General features: G+C 45.3%; 1 protein-coding gene and 1 long non-coding RNA gene across 5 annotated transcripts in view; both read right to left on the reverse strand.

Moving 5' to 3' along the window:
* Window positions 1–18,942, reverse strand: part of LOC115619510 (ran-binding protein 10-like) — an 83,599-nt gene that overhangs the window by 50,384 nt on the left and 14,273 nt on the right. For 3 of the 4 annotated variants that reach the window (XM_030511882.1, XM_030511881.1, XM_030511880.1), the window contains exon 3: window positions 18,024–18,076. The exons of the other annotated variant lie outside the window; for it this stretch is intronic. In XM_030511882.1, the coding sequence (XP_030367742.1) occupies window positions 18,024–18,076 (53 nt within the window). The remainder of the gene's footprint in view (window positions 1–18,023; window positions 18,077–18,942) is intronic. 4 annotated transcript variants of the gene reach the window in all.
* Window positions 1,486–3,390, reverse strand: LOC115619512. The gene is made up of 2 exons (XR_003995044.1): window positions 2,804–3,390; window positions 1,486–2,768 (listed from the first exon to the last, which is right to left on the reverse strand). It is a non-coding gene; the product is annotated as an uncharacterized LOC115619512 (long non-coding RNA).

Here is an 18,942-nt window from a genome sequence, read left to right on the forward strand (position 1 = left end):
CCAAATACTCCAGGGTGAAGTGCGGTTACTGGAAGCTCAGCGTTTGGTCTGCTTCCTCCATTCAACCCTGCAGTCTGTGTGCCCAAAAGCAGGTCTAACTGAAAAGACCAACAGAAACAGGGCGGGGGGGGGGGGGGGGGGGGGGGGGGGGGGGGGGGGCGGGGGCAAGCCAGAAAACAATGCCTCCCTAAAAACCTGCCCAAATGGCTGGCAGCAGTTTTGCTGGCTGCAGACAAGGCAGTCAATATGAGCAATACGAGTAAACGTGAACTGAAGTGGATCTGAAGAGGAACAAGGTAGTCACTTTTACTTTATACAGTCCTAATTTTCACATAAATAGCCATAAATAAAACATGAGATTAAATTTACCTTTAACTCATAAGGTTATTCATCCCCATTCTGTGGTTCAGGAGCTGGTTTTGATACTCTCCACCTCTGAACACATCTAAGAGAGAGAGTCAGGCCTGACCTCATTTGAGGACTTGATCATCACCGCTCTACTGTCACTATTCAGCAAGTATCGAGAAGTGAATTAAGGTATATGTCCAACTCCTCCTGCCATGCCAACTCACTCAACATCAGCTCTCAGCAGAAGGCTCATGTTTTAAAACATGCCCCACCTAAACAAGTTGTATCCAGCTAGCGCAAGATAACCTGACGAGAAGGCACACCTAACGAGCAGAGCGTAGGAGTGCTGGGGGCTACGGCAGCCATGAGGTTCAAGAACGAACTGCACAAAAACAACTGCCAGTTCAGCAGTTCTTGTTTCGATATTTTTCACTGCTTATAAAAACTGTGTGAGTCAATCCACTGTAAACCACAGCTCCCACACAGTACACTTCAGCACTACAACTCCAAAAACCAAGATCTATTGAGAAGAAAGAGGGAATGGTACAATAAACTAACATGCAAATTTGTGCATTTCTTGCAATTCCTGCACAGCATGTTCATAGTCAAAGTTGGTTTCTTTGCAAGAAGCCACTGTCCCTTTGATTTGCACAATCCCGGAGTGCAGCCCAGGCTGGAATCTGACCAGCTGGGAGCAGCACTGGGGAAAGGGACCTGGGAGACACAAGCTCCACAGGAGTGAACAGTGAGTGGCTGCGGTAGAGAAAGCCAACAGGGTGCTGGGGAACATCAACAAGGGCATCACCAGCAGAGATAAAGATGTCATTGTCCCACTCTGCTCAGCATTTGTCAGGCCACATATGGAATGCTGTGCTCAGTTCTGGTCCCCACTGTACAAAAAAGATGTGGACAGGCTGGAGAGCATCTAGAGAAGAGCCACAAAGATAATCCAAGGACCGGGCAGAAATGTTGGACCAGATGATCATTCAGGTGCTTTCCAACTACGGGATTCCGTGATTCTATGATTTCAGGTAACTTGTTCCACTATCACCAAGACAATTTCTGTAGATGCTCTCATCCCATCGTACTCTACAGTATTAATAACTGTGGCATGCACATTGCAGCCTCTTTAATTTATCACCAGCAAGAAACCAGACACAGCTAGAAGGCATTTGGCCCAGAAATCTCCCAAAATAAGATTCTCCTCCATCACCCACATTTGAGTTTTCCTCGTGAAACCCTTCCGTAGCGCAGGCATTACCACTACTAGCACTCAGCCCTTCTAACAACAGCTAATAGTCCTTCTCAGCTCCATAGCTTCACAAACCTTCAGCCCCTTGATCATGTGGCCTATAATGTATCAGATAGGTAACAGCAGGACAAGCGTACGCTGCCATTAACATTTGTTTTCAATGCTTTATTATGTAAATGAATGAAACAAAGCTCAGTGCAAAAAAAATTATTCAATCAAGTTCAAGTGTCATCTGACTAATCACCAAAATAAAAAGTATCCAGCCAGAGAGACGCAGCCAGCCCAGTAAGCCCTAGCAAGATCTACCTTCATGAGAAGTCTCCATGACCAGTTAGATAACTGTTAATTGGAGGGAACACTCAGTCTTTAATTAAGGTTTTCAGCACATATCATAGGTGAGAGTAAAACCTGTTTCTATCAAAAATCATCTCAGACGACTGTTACCCGTGCATTTCTGTAGAATAAAGTTTCACAGAGGAGTTGCTTCAGCCTGCCCTGCCTGTGTGATGAACTGGGAAACAAACAGATTCAAGACACCAAAACCAACCAGTGTCCCCCGCCCATCATTATTAACCCAATTACATGACCCAGTTCACATGCAGCCCCACAAACTAGTTTGTTGGGATAAATTAGAGGGTACCAGAGCATAAGCAAGTTTGTGGATAGGAACTGGCATAGCCAGCTGAAGGACTGCATGTGTATCTACATCCTGGGAGTGTTTCCAAAGTAACTTTCGTGGAGTGCACATTTATTTATTATTTATTTAAAAATCAATATCAATATATTTAACTGATATACAGAAACTAATTGCCATACTCTACAATTTACACAGGTACTGAGTGATGTGTGTCTTTATGAAATTCCTTATGGGTACTACAGTTATCTATATGCAAATCAGATACCAAACCAAAGATTTGGGGACTATTCAATTTGGGTTATACTTGCTGCACAAATAAAATAATTTCCTGACAAGGTGTATCTCCTCCTGGCTAGCGAGGGGAAAGGTTTAAATGTGGAGTTTGGTTATATACTAACTCTTCATTTAGTAACTCCAGCAGGGAACTGCAGAGACAGTTTTGCCATTACCAGTCTAGCAGAAGTAATATTAACAGACCCAAATTGCCATAAAAGTATTAAATGTTGAACCAAGTATACATTTTGGTACCACCTTAAGTTACTCAAGAACCACTTTTATCCCAAAACTCTAACAAATAGTACTCAATGGTCTCTGTGGTGCTTAGTCCTGAAGAGGACACAACGAAGTGCAAGTAGAAAATACAAAGAAAACAACCAAGCAAATAGGACTACGCAATGATCATGTAAAAGCAAGTACTCAAACCCCTCCTAAGAAATCACAAGGCTTCCTTCAGCCATTCTTGAATAATTTAAGTGGTTTAACCAGAAACCTCAATGGTCTCAAGTTCTGCAAGAAGAGCTACAGCAACACTAAGAACAAAGCAGGGGGTTGAGGGGGGGGTAAGTTGAATGTCTCCATGCTTCTTTACAGCATTAAACCTTCCTTATGGATAATAACAGAGGGGAGGAACAGAATTCGGGTTTCTCTGTGGTGCTCCAAGGTTCTCTACATACTTCACAGGTATCACACGAGTAGCTTTACTTCAGCCTGACGTGCACAGAGCACAACAGGCAAGCTGCCCATAGCCTGAGGTCTACTCGCCCAGCCTTGACACATGGAGTCTACACTGTCAGCAGCTTGGACTGCCACTGCTTCCTGATCCTTTTTTTTATAAAATCATAGAATAGTTTGGGTTAGAAAGAATCCTCAAAGGTCATCTAGTTCAACCCAATGTTGAGGGGGGACATCTTCATCTAGACCAGGCTGCTCAGAGCCTCATCCAGCCTGGCCTTGAATGTCTCCAGGGATGGGGCATTCACCATCTCTCTCGGCACCCTGGGCCAGAATTTTACCACCCTCATTGTAAAGAATTTCTTCCTCACATCCAGCCTGAATCTCCCCTCTTTTAGTTTAAAACCTTCTCACCTCTTCCTGTTGCAACAGGACCTGCTAAAAAGTATCTCCCCATCTTTCTTATAGGCCTCCTTTAAGACCTGAAAAGACAAAATAAGGTCTCCCCAGAGTCTTCTCTTCTTGTTGTGGTTTAAGCCCAGCCAGTAACTGAGAACCACGCAGCCATTCACTCATGCCCCTCCTTTTCCCTCCTGCTCCCAGTGGGATGGGAAGGAGAATTGAAAGAATGTAAATCCCATGGGTTGAGATAGGAACAGTCCAATAACTAAAGTATAACATAACACTGCTACTACTACTACTAATAATAATAAGGGAAGTAACAAGGCGAGAGAATATAAAACTAAAAAGGGAAGGGAAAAAGAAACCCAAACAATAAACAAAAGTGATGCCCAATATAATTGCTCAGCATCTGCTGACTGATACCCAGCCCGATGCAAGCAGCAATCTGGGCCTTCCAGGTGACTCCCCCCAGTTTATTCCCAAGCATGATGCTCCGTGGTATGGAGTATCACTTTGGGGTCAGTCGTCCCATCTCTGCTCCCTTCAGGCTTCCTGTGCCCCTCCTCACTGGCAGAGCATGAGAGACTAAAAAGTCCTTGATCACGGTAAGTGCTGCTGAGCAACAACTAAAACATTGGTTTGTTACCAGCATTGTTCTCAGAGTAAACCAAAGCCCAAGCACAGCACTGCACCAGCTACTAGGAAGGAGAAAAATAACTGCTACAGCTGGACCTAGGACTTCTCCAGGCTGAACAACCCCAACCCTCTCAGCCTTTCCTCATAGCAGAGGTCCTCCATTCCTCTGATCATTTTTGTGTCTCTCCTCTGGGCCATCTCCAACAGGTCCATGTCTTTACTGTACTGAGGACTCCAGAGTTGGATGCAATAGTCGGGGGGTGACAGGCTGGGGGGGAGGGGGCAGTCTCTCAGCAGAGCAGATTAGAGGGGCAGAATCACCCATCTGCTTTCCTAATGTGTTAACAAGTTGCAAGAAGGATAAACTACATCATTAAAATTACATCTAAACTAAAAGCAAAACTTTGATATGCTCTATTTCCCGGACTTGCTCTGAATTATAATGTTTTCTTTTACCACAGAGAGTAAGACACTGGTGCTTGTGATGCATCCAATGGTTAGATCTCAGAAGAGGTCAACACACATTGCCACAAATCAAGAAAATATGGCAAATAGGGACAGGGTGAAGGAAGAGCCAGGGATGTTTGGTCAGAGAGAAGACCACAAATGAGTGATAGAGGTCTTCATGTATATAAAGATGAAAGAAATTAATTATTCTTCACCTCCACATGATCCAAGAGTAATGGATTTAAGACTACACAGGAGATTCAGCTTAGTCATCAGGAAAAGTTTCCAACACAAGGACAGCGTTGAAAGAAGTTGCCAGAAAGATAATGGAAGACTGGTTTAGACGCACGCCTGTCAGGCAGGACTGATGCATAATTGAATCAGCTTCAGATCAGAAGATTTGGTTAGGTCTCATCTTCTATAATTATTATATTTACCATTGGGACTAAGTCCTTTAGCACAAGTCCTTCATTTATCATTGGAGTCACAGAAAGTGACAACAGAAAGCACAAACTGATACACAGAAATTAACTTCTTTAGACACATTTGAAGTAGAACGATCCCCTAAGTTCTGTGAAAGATTACAGGGGGAAAAGAAAAAAACAACCCACAAAACAAACCCAAACAAAACTAGAAGGAAGGCTAGAAGGAATATCTGGAGGTCCCACCAAATTTCCCAATCATCGCAGTATTAACTTAAGAATTAGATGAGGTTGCCTAGAGCCTTGTCTAATAGAGGTTTCAAAATCTCTGAGGATAGAGCCTTTGCAGCAACCCACCCCCAGCTCTGATGAGGAATAATATCTTACTTCCAATGAGAATTTTTTTTGTTGCAACTAGTATCCATTGCCTCTGTTCCCTGTACTGTGCACCTCCAAAAAGGGTCTGGGTGCATGTTCGCTGCAAGCTCCTTTAGATAGTGAAAGGCTGCTACTGGATCCCTTTTCTGCCTCTTCTTCTCCAGGTTGAACAAGCCCAGTTCCTTTAGTTTCTCACTGGTTCCTACAATACAACATCTATCCAGCCTCCCTTCTCCGGTCATCACTGGAAAGGAGAACACCTGCCTGAAAAACCCTCATGAATATCCCTAGAGGAGAAACCAATGTCTTTTTCCTCTGAAAGGAAGGAAGAGGAAGACAGAGTCCTCAATAAGCTTGCTTCCCTCCTGCGCCTCCTCTGATAACATGCAAGATAAGCTGAGAAGAAATAAAGTCCTATCTACAAATGTCAATGGAAACCTATGAGCACGAGGAGAATGCAAAGGAAAGGAAGGGATCTGCAAGCAAAGCCCATTCATCATGCTGGTGACTTACAGAAGAGCATGGATGGCTTTCAGAGTAGAGGGGAGTACGGGGAAGTCTTAATTCCCAGTGCTCATTTTTATTTTATCTACATGTTTACAGAAACAGATCACTCACAAGGACCCTTTGCTGAACAGAGACACAGGACAGCTGGACAAACTGTTTCTGATTTGTCTGACCTTGCTTAAGGTATCACAGTCCCTGAAGCCAAACCCCAACACAGAGAAGGCCTCTGTACAATGATTTTTGCTGGTTATTTTGCACTCTAACTCAAGTCTATAAAAGTTTCTTGATTTTGAAAGCTTGTTCTTTTGATAGGGAGTTTGAAGCAGGCAGAGAGTTACTAAGCCAAGCAGTACGCTTTCACTTGAAAAGTAAAGTGAAAAAATAATCAAAGTTTCATAAAAGAAAAGGATGGTGAGTGGAAGCTGGCACTCCCCTTAACTCATGTAATGTTGCACAGCAGGACAAGTCAGTTATTATCCAGAGGGTGTTTAAAGTCTCTAAAGGAGATTGGTCAGATCCTATCTATGCTGTTTCTTAAACTGAAGCAGGGTATGCCTAAGGGTATGGTTTCACATTATAGGCTGAACTAAGACCTTGATGCTAGAGGAGCATCCTTCCTTTCCTCTCTGCTTGACTGTACGTTCCTTTGAGGGGGTTACCCTCAAAGAGCTGTAACAAATGAAATGTTCTCTCCCAAGAGCAGGAAGGACTTGAACCGATGCCAGGGAGAATTGCCTCCAGTGTGTGCTTCTCATCCATAGTAAAGGATGGAACAGGAACACACCTGTTCCATTTTATGAAGGTTTGGTGAAACCTGTAGCAAACCACCATTTTCAGCTGGGCTCAGAAAAACTTTGTGGATTAAGGGCAAAATAATAGTAGTAGTAGTAATAATAATAATAATGAAAAAAATAATAATAACAACAATAAAAAAATAAAGGATGTTTCAGATGTTATATTCAGGATGCAAAGGTAAGAGTGTTGCTCTGTAAGTTCTGAAGAAACCAGCCTGCCACAACCCCAATACAATAGAACAGCAGAAAAACAGCAAAGGCCTGGCAAAGGAGGTGACAAGTGCCAGAGCCAGCAGCTTGCACAAGGGAAGAAGAGGGACCGTGCAGGTGGCAGGGAGGAATGGTCAGATTTTGATGACAGGGAGTGATATATCAGTTCAGCTGTAACATGTAATTTCATCCTCAGATACAAAAAAAAATGCTGGGCACACATGAAAAATAAGTTGTATCTGGGGCAAGAAGTGAGAAGACATTTTAATAAAAGCCACTAGTTTAACGCAGACTGTTTACTGGTAAGTGTTGTAAATGTCTTTTAAAAACTTGAACATATGTTAAGATATGACAGGGTCACAAAAGTTGGCACTTCAATAAAACCCCACAATAATTTCAGACCAGGCAATTGACTTTCAAAGCACGGCCCACCAAAACCTTGAATGGAACAGGGACAGGGCACTCTAGTTTCAAAAGCAGTCCCTGTTCACAGCGCAGTTTCTCCAGCCACACTTCCACCCTTCGGAGAAAGCTCAGCACTACCCCCACCAGCACCATGCTGGGCTGAAGCCAAAATAAACTTGGCATAAAGCACAAATGCCCTGACTTGGAACTGGATATGGCCAAAGCGTTTGTTCTCGGGGGCGAGTGGAGAGGAGCGAGAGACAGAACGCAGCAACAAGATGTTTTTTGAACAATTAGGGCTGATAGAGTGCAGAGGATCCCCACTGAAAGTGGGAACAAGAAAGGGACCAACTTTGGCTCCCAGACCAGGCTGTGGGCTCCCAAACCACTGCTTGTGGTGGGTTACATACTGCCCTGTCAGCACACTGAGCCAAAGTTGGTCTGTTAGAGCAGAAGTGACTTAGAAAGGATCCAAGGAGACAACCCTGGCAGGGGTTCAGGTCACAAAAAGTTAAAATTACACTTTGACATGAAGCCAAGTCAAGACTCCAAAGTCTTGTCACTTCTTTGTGAGCTCTCGCTCTGTACTGTGAAGGACCTCATAACAGTTAAGCTTGATACATGACTCTCACTTTCGTTACTTGAGCAATATAACAAAATAAATCAGATTCATTCTCCAAAAGCCAGGAATATAATTATTGAGCTGTAATACAGAGCCACAAAGTTCATTTTACACAGATGATGGGAGATCGACCTAACTATGCCCACTGAATCACTCTTGGCAGCGTAATCCACATGCAACCAAACAGGTTCATAGGATCAGATTTGTACAGTTCATTGCTAAACAAGCACTATCTAAGTCTCAAATTCATTTTATGTTTCATTTCACATAGAGAAAAGAGTTCCACATTTGCCACCTACACTCTAGAAATAATAGTATACAGGCACTTTGATTCAAACTGGCCACAAAATACTGCTCATGTAGCTCATGGGTTTTACAGCCATTTATCAGAAGTGGTTTGGCTCATTTTTAGTCTACAAAGCAGGAAAAAAAAAAAAAGAAATTATGTTGGCTGTTCAGTTTCAGGACAGCACACTGATGACATTCAGTACATGCACCATCTCAGGTTAGTATTCAGTGGTGTTTTATATATGTATGTATGTGCATGTTATAATCCCCGGAGAATCCTAGGTTAACCATAATCCAACCAGCAGTCTGCTGGCCAAGTTTACAAGACCAACCCACCCATCTTTCCACTGCATAGGCCAGAGAGCCATTTCTTGAACAGATCATGCTACATTACTGGCCAATGAACTGCTCTTCCAAGCAGCCAAGCACTACAACCCTGGGAAGAGATAATGAGAGTAGACTCATGCCTCATCTCATACGTGCACAACCTGTTTGGGTCAGGAGGTCTGGCAGGAGAGGAGTGCAGAGCAAGAAGTCTGAAAACTGAGACTTCCATATCTTCTGTATACCAGATCATCCTGATCTAGACATTCCCTACATTTCTGCAACCAAGTTTCACTTGAGAAAACTGGCAGTGTCCTGCCTTCCTCCTTCTTTCTTTCTAGTTCCAAGTGGATACAGGCCCACAACCTGAAATCTCCCTCCAGTGTGCATATGCTGTAGTTTTCATAACAATTATTAACAAATATAGTTTACAGTAAGATGCAAATTCTTTAAAACATGGGTGTCACTGAAACCATTCTCTCCAAAACCTGAGCTATCGCAGAAGCGTAGAATTAAGGAGGAAAGGGACATCCGTAAATCACTTAGTCCAACCCCTGCTCAAAGGAGGTCTACTTGGATCAGGTTAGTCAAGGCCACGTCCATCTGAGCCCTAAATACCTCCAAAGACAGAGGTTCACAAGCTCTGAAATTACCAGAGAAAAACAGATGCAAGGAAGATGCAACAGGACTGAGGACTTGCCTCTGACAGCAGCCAAGAGATGACTCTCGAGGTCAATCAATGTAACCAAAGTGGTACCTGGGAAAGGAAAGTCTGCCTGCAACTGGAAACCATGGCTGCAGTTTATCAATGGCCACCACGCTGCACTGACGCTTAACAATGCTTCTTGTTTCACTGGTGAAATCTTAGTTGAACTAATTAACTAATGCAATTGGCCTACAATTCCAAATTTCTTCTCTATCAACGCAAAAGGTCCCAAATGCTGCCTTGTGCATTCCAAGATCCCTATGCTTCTCTTCAGTGACGAGACAAGGCAGCTGCTCCACTGCAAAGCTCAGCAGCAGATTTACAATTAAACAAATGGGCACCAGCAATTCGGCTATTTTCTGAAATCATCCAAGGATCCTGGCTGGCTTAGTCTCCTTTTCATCTTCTTGCTGAGACTCCATCTGCAGTCTTAGCAGAAGTTCAGGGACATACATTCAGGAATTTATCACAGAGCTACAGAATCACGTGTTTTGCCAAGAGAATAGTCAGGGATTTTGCTCCAATGCTGCAACATTTTCAATTATAAGGAAAAAAAAATAAGCCTGTTCCACTCTCTGAATATGCAAGTGTCCTGGGTTCAGCTATAGCAGTCATTTTTCTCCTGGTCCCTACGTCCCCCACGGTCCCTACGTCCCTGGAATTTCTCGCTGGACAATCATATGCGTGCCAGGTTATTTATTAGTCGGATACCTCACGAGAAATCAGCAACCCGGTGTACGTAAGGTCCTCTACTCCCAGCGTCAGGTCCTATCATTCCCCCTACGCCCTTGCCCTACTTGCTCTTTTGTGCCTCTGGTTCCTCGGTCAGGGCCATGGACTGGTTGACTCACCGCATTATTCCATACCATTCACGTCATGCTCAGATCCCACATCTCTCAGCACACCATCACCCCTGTCCCATATATACACATATATATACACCCACACCCACACACAGAGAAAGATATCGTTCCCTAGTCCATGGACCAATCCCTGTAAAATTGCTGAACTCATCCAGTCCATGATGTCAGGCTCCATCTCTTGTAATAGTCTTTCAGGGCAGGAGGGACGGTACATAGTGTTGGGTTGTTGCCTGCTGATGATACCGCCAAACTCATCTGGTCACTGCTGAGCTCGTCTGGTTTCCTCAAAATTCATTCTTTGTTGAGGTGATGATCGGAGGGAAGTCAGGGTCAATGGCTGGCGACCTGAAGATATCTAGCTGGTGGGCTATAAAAGTGTTATAGAGCAGGCAACAGCGTACAATTGAGTTCATTGGCTGTTTTCCCCCAAAATCAAATCCCCTTGAGGTACACATCGGACTTCCCCATCTTCCCGCATTACCCACCAAGTATATCCAGGTCCCTGAGCAAAAGCAACCCCACGAGTGGGTTTGCCTTTACCTGAAGCAGGAATAACCCAGACTGTCTTCCCCAACAAATTCTTTATGTGCACCACAGGAACTTTATCCCCCTCTACAGTACGTAAAAGTTCTGATTGGGCTGGGCCAGCCCTGTTGGCAGATCCCCTACTGTTGACCAACCAGGTGGCTTTTGGTAAATGTGTATCCCAGTGTTTGAAAGTCCCACCACCCATTGCTCTCAGTGTAGTTTTTAACAGCCCATTGTACCGTTCGATTTTCCCAGAGGCTGGTGCATGGTAGGGGATGTGGTATACCCACTCAATGCCATGCTCTTTGGCCCAAGTGTCTATGAGGTTGTTCCGGAAATGAGTCCCATTGTCTGACTCAATTCTCTCTGGGGTGTCGTGTCGCCACAAGACTTGTTTCTCAAGGCCCAGGATAGTGTTCCGGGCAGTGGCGTGGGACACAGCGTATGTTTCCAGCCAGCCGGTGGTTGCTTCCACCATGGTAAGCACATAGCGCTTGCCCTGGCGGGTTGGTGGGAGTGTGATATAGTCAATCTGCCAGGCCTCCCCATATTTGTACTTCAGCCATCGTCCTCCATACCAGAGAGGCTTTAACCGCTTGGCTTGCTTAATTGCAGCACATGTTTCACATTCGTGAATAACCTGGGCAATAGTGTCCATCGTTAAGTCCACCCCTCGATCACGAGCCCATCTATATGTTGCATCTCTGCCTTGATGGCCTGAGGTGTCATGGGCCCACCGGGCTAAAAATAATTCACCCTTATGTTGCCAATCCAAGTCCATCTGAGCCACTTTAATCTTAGCAGCTTTATCCACTTGCTGGTTATTCTGGTGTTCCTCAGTGGCCCGACTCTTGGGTACATGAGCATCTACGTGGCGTACCTTCACCACCAGGTTCTGCACCCGAGCAGCGATATCTTGCCACAATGCAGCAGCCCAGATGGGTTTACTTCTGCGTTGCCAGTTGCTCTGCTTCCATTGCTGCAACCACCCCCACAGGGCATTTGCCACCATCCATGAGTCAGTACAGAGATAAAGTACTGGCCATTTTTCTCGTTCAGCAATGTCCAAGGCCAGCTGGATGGCTTTCACCTCTGCAAATTGACTCGATTCACCCTCTCCCTCAGCAGTTTCTGCAACTTGTCGCAGGGGACTCCACACAGCTGCCTTCCATCTCCGATGCTTTCCCACAATACGGCAGGACCCATCAGTAAACAAGGCATATTGCTTTTCACTCTCCGACAGTTCATTATATGGTGGGGCCTCTTCAGCACGCGTCACCTCCTCTTCTGGTGACATCCCAAAATCTTTGCCCTCTGGCCAGTCCATGATGACTTCTAGAATTCCTGGACGACTGGGATTTCCTATTCGAGCTCGTTGTGTAATTAGTGCGGCCCACTTACTCCATGTAGCATCAGTTGCATGATGTGTAGAGGAGACCCTGCCTTTGAACATCCAGCCCAGCACAGGCAACCGGGGTGCCAGGAGGAGCTGCGCTTCAGTTCCAATCACTTCTGAGGCAGCTTGAACCCCTTCATAGGCTGCCAGGATCTCTTTTTCAGTGGGAGTGTAGCTGGCCTCGGATCCTTTATATCCCCGACTCCAAAAGCCAAGGGGTCGACCTCGAGTCTCCCCTGGAGCTTTCTGCCAGAGGCTCCAGGTAGGACCATTCTCCCCAGCTGCGGTATAGAGCACATTTTTCACATCTGGCCCGGCCCGGACTGGTCCAAGGGCTACTGCATGAACTATTTCTCGTTTAATTTGTTCAAAGGCTTGTTGTTGCTCAGGGCCCCATTTGAAATCATTCTTCTTCCGGGTCACGTGGTAGAGAGGGCTTACAATCAGACTGTAATTTGGGATGTGCATTCTCCAGAACCCCACAACACCTAAGAAAGCTTGTGTTTCTTTCTTGTTAGTTGGTGGAGACATTGCTGTTATCTTGTTGATCACGTCTGTGGGGATCTGGCGGCGTCCATCTTGCCATTTTATTCCCAAAAATTGAATCTCCTGTGCAGGTCCCTTGACCTTATTCCGTTTTATGGCAAAACCGGCCTTCAGCAGGATTTGGATTATTTTCCTCCCTTTCTCAAAAACTTCTTCCGCTGTATCACCCCACACGATGATGTCATCAATGTATTGCAGGTGTTCTGGAGCTTGCCCCTGTTCCAGTGCAGTCTGGATCAATCCATGGCAGATGGTAGGGCTGTGTTTCCACCCCTGGGGCAGTCGGTTCCAAGTGTACTGGACGCCCCTCCAAGTGAAAGCAAACTGTGGCCTGCATTCTGCTGCCAAAGGGATTGAGAAAAATGCATTGGCAATGTCAATTGTGGCATACCACTTGGCTGCCTTTGACTCCAGTTCATACTGAAGTTCTAACATGTCCGGTACGGCAGCACTCAATGGTGGTGTGACTTCGTTCAGGCCACGATAGTCTACTGTTAATCTCCACTCTCCATTAGACTTTTGCACTGGCCATATGGGGCTATTAAAGGGTGAGCGGGTCCTGCTGATCACTCCTTGGCTCTCCAGTCTGCGGATCAGCTTATGGATGGGAATCAAGGAGTCTCGGTTGGTGCGATATTGCCGCCGGTGCACTGTTGTGGTCGCAATTGGCACTTGTTGTTCTTCGACCTTCAGCAACCCCACAACAGAAGGATCCTCTGAGAGACCGGGTAAGGTGGACAGCTGCTTAATTTCCTCTGTCTCCAAGGCAGCGATACCAAAAGCCCATCTATACCCTTTTGGGTCTTTGAAATACCCTCTCCTGAGATAGTCTATGCCAAGGATGCATGGAGCCCCTGGACCAGTTACAATGGGGTGCTTTTGCCACTCCCTCCCAGTCAGGCTGATTTCAGCTTCCAGCATAGTTAACGCTTGGGATCCTCCTGTCACTCCAGAAATAGAAATGGGTTTCACCCCTTGATACCTTGATGGCATCAGAGTACACTGTGCACCGGTATCTACTAGAGCCTTATACTTCTGTGGGACTGATGTGCCAGGCCATCTGATCCACACAGTCCAGTAAACCCGATTATCCCTCTCCTCCACCTGGCTGGAGGCAGGGCCCCTCTAATAGTGATCACAAAATTCTCCACTTCTGTCTTGTAGAAAGGGATTAGTATTCCTTATCACAGGAGCTGGAGTAAAATCAGCTCTTTCGCTCCATCTGGGAAACTGCTCGCCAGAGACTGGAGCAGCAGCTTTCCTGGGAGGATCATCCTTGACCATTGTTCTCCTCTTCAGTTCACGCACCCGTTGCTCCAGAGCTGAAGTAGGTTTTCCATCCCACTTTCTCATGTCTTCTCCATGATCCCGCAGGTAAAACCATAGGGTGGCCCGTGGCGTGTACCTCGTATATTTTCTTTCTCGAGCAGTAGGGCGCCTTCTGTTGATAGCTGAGACATGGGTTGGTACGCGTGGAGAGCTGGATAGATCGGATAAATCGTCTCTCAATTGTTTGAACTCCTGGGACAGTTTTTCCACAGCTGAAATGATGGAAGGGGTGAGATTGTCTTCGAACTCTCGGAGTTGACGAATCAGGAAATCCACTGTTGGTGATACTCCGTCATTCCAGGTCATTGATGCCAATGTGTGGGCATATGATGATGGCGCACTCCGTGTAAGCTTCCGCCACATGGGTCGTGTACATTCGACTTCATCTGGGTCTACGGATGTGTTCCTGGAATCCGGCCTACGATAGATCATCTCTATAATGGCTGATTCCCTCAGGGACTGGATGCCTTTCTCTATCGTGGTCCAGTTGGCTGAGCGATTCGTAATATCGTCTTTGTAGGGAAACCTTTCCTTCACAGCTGCCAGGAGCCGCCTCCAAAGACTGAGGGCTCGCTTCTCTCTTGCAATCGCTTTGTCAATTCCTCCTTCCTTAGCAAGTGATCCCAGCTGCTTGGCTTCCCTACCTTCTAGTTCATGACCGTCGGCCCCATTGTCCCAGCACCGGAGCAACCAGGTGACAATGTGCTCCCCTGGAAGACGGGTGAAATCTTTTTGCATATTCCGTAGTTCGGTTGAGGTCCGGGGTCGAGAAGTGACCTCTTCTTCTTCTTCCTCTTCCTCTGACCCACGTAGTAGTAACTCTTGTTCAGGTGCTGTTGCATATAGTAATGGCACTGGGTCTTCATCTTTCTTCGCTTCGCGGGTTGCTCTTTGTGCCTTTCGTCTGCTTTTGCTTACAGGGGCAACAGACATTGTCACAAACTGGACATTTGGTTTAGCTGCAGTGTTTGTCACTGTGGTTGGAGTGGCTGCAGTGTCTGCCACTAGGATTGGAGTGGTTGCAATGTCTATTGCTGGGGTTGGTGCAGCTGTTGTGCTTGGGAGTTGAGTAACACCAACAGCTGCATTATCTGTTGCTGTCGGGGTTTGAGTAGCTACTGTGCTTGTCACTGGGGTTGGTGTAGCTGCAGTGCTTGGAGTAGCCATATCGTCTGTTGCTGTCGGGGTTTGAATAGCTACTGTGCATGTCACTGGGGTTGGTGTAGCTGTGGTGCTTGGAGTAGCTATATTGTCTGTTGCTGTCGGGGTTTGAGTAGCTACTGTGCTTGTCACTGGGGTTGGTGTGGCTGCGGTGCTTGGAGTAGCCACATTGTCTGTTGCTGTCGGGGTTTGAGTAGCTGTTGTGCATGTCACTGGGGTTGGTGTAACTGCTGTATTTCAAGTTGGAGTAGTTGCGTTGTCTGTTGTGGTCAGGGTTTGAGTAGCTGTTGTGCTTGTCACTGGGGTTGATGTAGCTGCTGTACTTGGAGTAGCTGTGTTGACTGTTGTGGTCAGGGTCTGAGTAGCTGCTGTGCTTGTAGTTGGCATAGCTGCGTTGTCTGTTGCTTTGCCATCAGATCCAGAGACATTTTTTTCCCTTTGAAGGTGCTGGATAGTGTTGAGCAGGGCTCTGTAGGCATAGGCCAAGCCCCAGCACGTTGCCAAAATTTGTCCCTCTCTGGTATAACCAGGACGACAGCACACCTCGTTTAAGTGTTTTACTAGTTTTTCCGGATGTTGCACTTGTTCAGTGGTGAAGTTCCAAAGCACTGGAGGGGCCCACTGGCCTAGGTACTTGCCCATACTATCCCACACACCCTGCCACTCATAACTGTCCAGCCTCAGGGAAAATCTCCTGGTGGTCCTCCTATATCGTCGTCTAACCCTAGACCAGATTCGAACCTGATACTGCTGAATTTTTGACATTAAACGAAATAGGATGTTCCTACGACGGGATGGCCGTGGGTAAAACACACTCCGTATGTTTGCCAACATGCTGATCCCCAGCACAATCAGCAGGCAGGTTTCAAGGGTACTCAAAGGCCATCTAAAACCTTCAGAACTCTCAATTGCTGTTGCAAATAGGCTGGTGGGGGAACGGGGGGTGAAAGAGAATGCTTCCTTCGTAAGTTTACCCCCCGAGGAGAAAAAAAAAGATATGCAATTGCTAAAATATTTCATTATATACCTCCCAATGTATAGTGGTGATGGCCACGCTGGAAGCACAAACCAGACCAGTTTCATGATCAATGAGTCTATTGTATTACAAGTCATTACCATGAAGTACAGTGAAACAAGAACCTTAGCCCAGGCCCCCCAGCCGATAAACGCTAAAACAGCAAATAGTGGCTGTAAGTAAGGTACAACATGCTGAAACTCTGAGATCAAGCGCAACACGTCTGAGAGCCAAGTAATCACTATTGTGACGAGTAGTAACAATGAATGCTTATCACAAATATGATTAAACACACTCTGGTCAGATCTGTCGTTATCTCAACCTTTCGAGCCCCACGTTGGGCGCCAAAAAGAACTGTCGTGGTTTGAGCCCAGCCGGTAACTCAGAACCACACAGCCGCTCGCTCACTCCCCCCCCCCCCCTTCTTCCTCCCCCCGCTCCCGGAGGGATGGGGAGGAGAATGGGAAGAATGTAACTCCCACGGGTTGAGATAAGAGCAGTCCCGCAACTAAGGTATAACACAAAACCACTACTGCTACCACCAATGATAATAACGATTAGTGAAATAACAAGGGGAGAGGATACAATTGCTCACCACCCGCCGACCGATACCCAGCCCGACCCGAGCAGTGATCTGGGCCTTCCGGGTAACTCCCCCCGGTTTATATACTGGGCATGACGTGCTGTGGTATGGAATACCCCTTTGGCTAGTTTGGGTCAGGTGTCCTGTCTCTGCTTCCTCCCGGCTTCCCCTCCTCCCTGGCAAAGCATGAGACTGAGAAAGTCCTTGGTTGGAATAAACATTACTTAGCAACAACTAAAAACATCGGTGTTATCAGCGTTGTTCCCAGGCTGAAAGTTAAAAAACACAGCACTGCACCAGCTACTAAGCAGGAGAAAAATGACTGCTATAGCTGAACCCAGGACAGCAAGTTACCGGTGAAGATGAAAGCAAAATCCTCACTGAGAAGTAAATTCACAAGGGTCTTAGTGCAAACCCTATGGAAGCTCTTCCTTTTGCTAGGACATTCACAAAACATTCTCCTTTGGAGATAGCAAGATGCGTAACAAGGCATTTCAGCTGTAAAACAACTCCATCAGCAGTAAATCACACCCAAGATCAAAAAAAGTCCCCACCACTGGGACCAGCTGTCATTCATCCTGGTACTTGAAGAACATTTACCTTCTACCAAACACAGACCACTTCTAGTTTCCAAGCCAGCTGAAAGAATTCCTGCTGCAGAAGTCACTATGTTGATCCCAATTTAAAAATTATAAGTTTACTTAATACATTGGATACAGTTAGAGAAAGATTACCAATTCTTTCTTTTTAAAAAGAAGCTACTTAATCAACTTAGAGGGTAACCTACAAACACTTCAAACAAGCGAAGCAACAATATTAACTGGAAATACTCCTCTGTCACATTCTTCTGGTTTTTCAGGGGGAAGAGGGAAAGAGAAGAGAGCCAATATGATGGGCCAATTTCCCTGTCATTTTCAGATTCCTTCATGTAAATTTGTCAAGTGGGATGCACAGATGAAATGTCAAATTATTTTGATAAGACACAAAGAAGAGCTTGCATGTCTGCAAGCTCATTACCTTACCCATTACTCATTAGTTTAATATTAATTTCTATTATCTGCTAAAATCATCATGCCTACATTAACAATACGAGTAACTCAGTTTAAGGTAGCACTCAATAGTTTGAAACTTCCAGACCCAAGATACTCATAGTGATGACATTTTTATTAATAGAAACACATTCGCTAATACATATATGTAAATTAAAATCTTTATTTTCAAATGAACACTTAGCACAGACTGTAAACCAAAACAAACCTTAACAGTGACTTACCAGGAAGCCTGTTCATGTTGACTCCTTGAGCAGAAAGTCCTATTCCCATATACCTTCAAAAAAAACCAAAGGATCAGTCAAGCACAGAATGGCCAAGCCACCTGATTTCCTGCAGCAGAAATAGAGCAGTAAAAAAACCCCAATCCACAATCATTTAAGGTAAGAATGTTGAAACCACTTTTCCATTACTTTTTCAGTCTTTTCTTGAATCCAAGATAAAATGTCAGCCTGCTTTAGAGACTGACAGCTTTCCGGTATACAACTACAGCTGTTCTTTAGCTCTTCATGTGCAGGAAGAGGACTGGAAAGCAATCAGCAACTAAACTTCAGGGGTTTTGGGGTTTTGTTGTTGAGGTGGGGTTTTTTTCATGTATCATAAAAAAACCCCATTTATATAGATGGTTAACAAGAGAGTCAAAAATACATAAGGGCAGCTATAGTATACGGGGACAAATGTCTATCTAGCCTAAGGTATTGCCTAAAGAACAGCTGGCAGTGGATGCACAGGACAGAGCAAACAACTGTACTTTCCAAGAACATTCTTTCATTGTCCAACACATCTGACACATTTCTAAAGCGTCCTTTCTGTATTTCACGCCACAATACATTTTCTTCATTAATCTGTTCGCCTTCTGAACTTTTGCAAGCTCTTTGAGAAGACAACATCCTGCAGCTCCACCACTCAATTACTGTCCAAGCTAGTTTTGCTTCACACTTGCAATTTTAGAATTAGAAGAGAGGGGAAGAGCGTTTCTCTGTTAACTTTACTCAAGGATTTGACAGTCCTCATTCTTAACCTGCTCCCCAATGGTCTCTTCTCAAGTTTGACTACTCACAGTCTACTAAGTTATTCCTCTTACGGAAACTCCTCTATACATCTTAATACTCTTGCTACGCTTCCAGTTCTGTATCCTCTTTG

The sequence above is a fragment of the Strigops habroptila genome, chromosome Z (genome assembly GCF_004027225.2).
Source record: "Strigops habroptila isolate Jane chromosome Z, bStrHab1.2.pri, whole genome shotgun sequence".
In the NCBI taxonomy this organism is placed as follows: Eukaryota; Metazoa; Chordata; class Aves; order Psittaciformes; family Psittacidae; genus Strigops; species Strigops habroptila.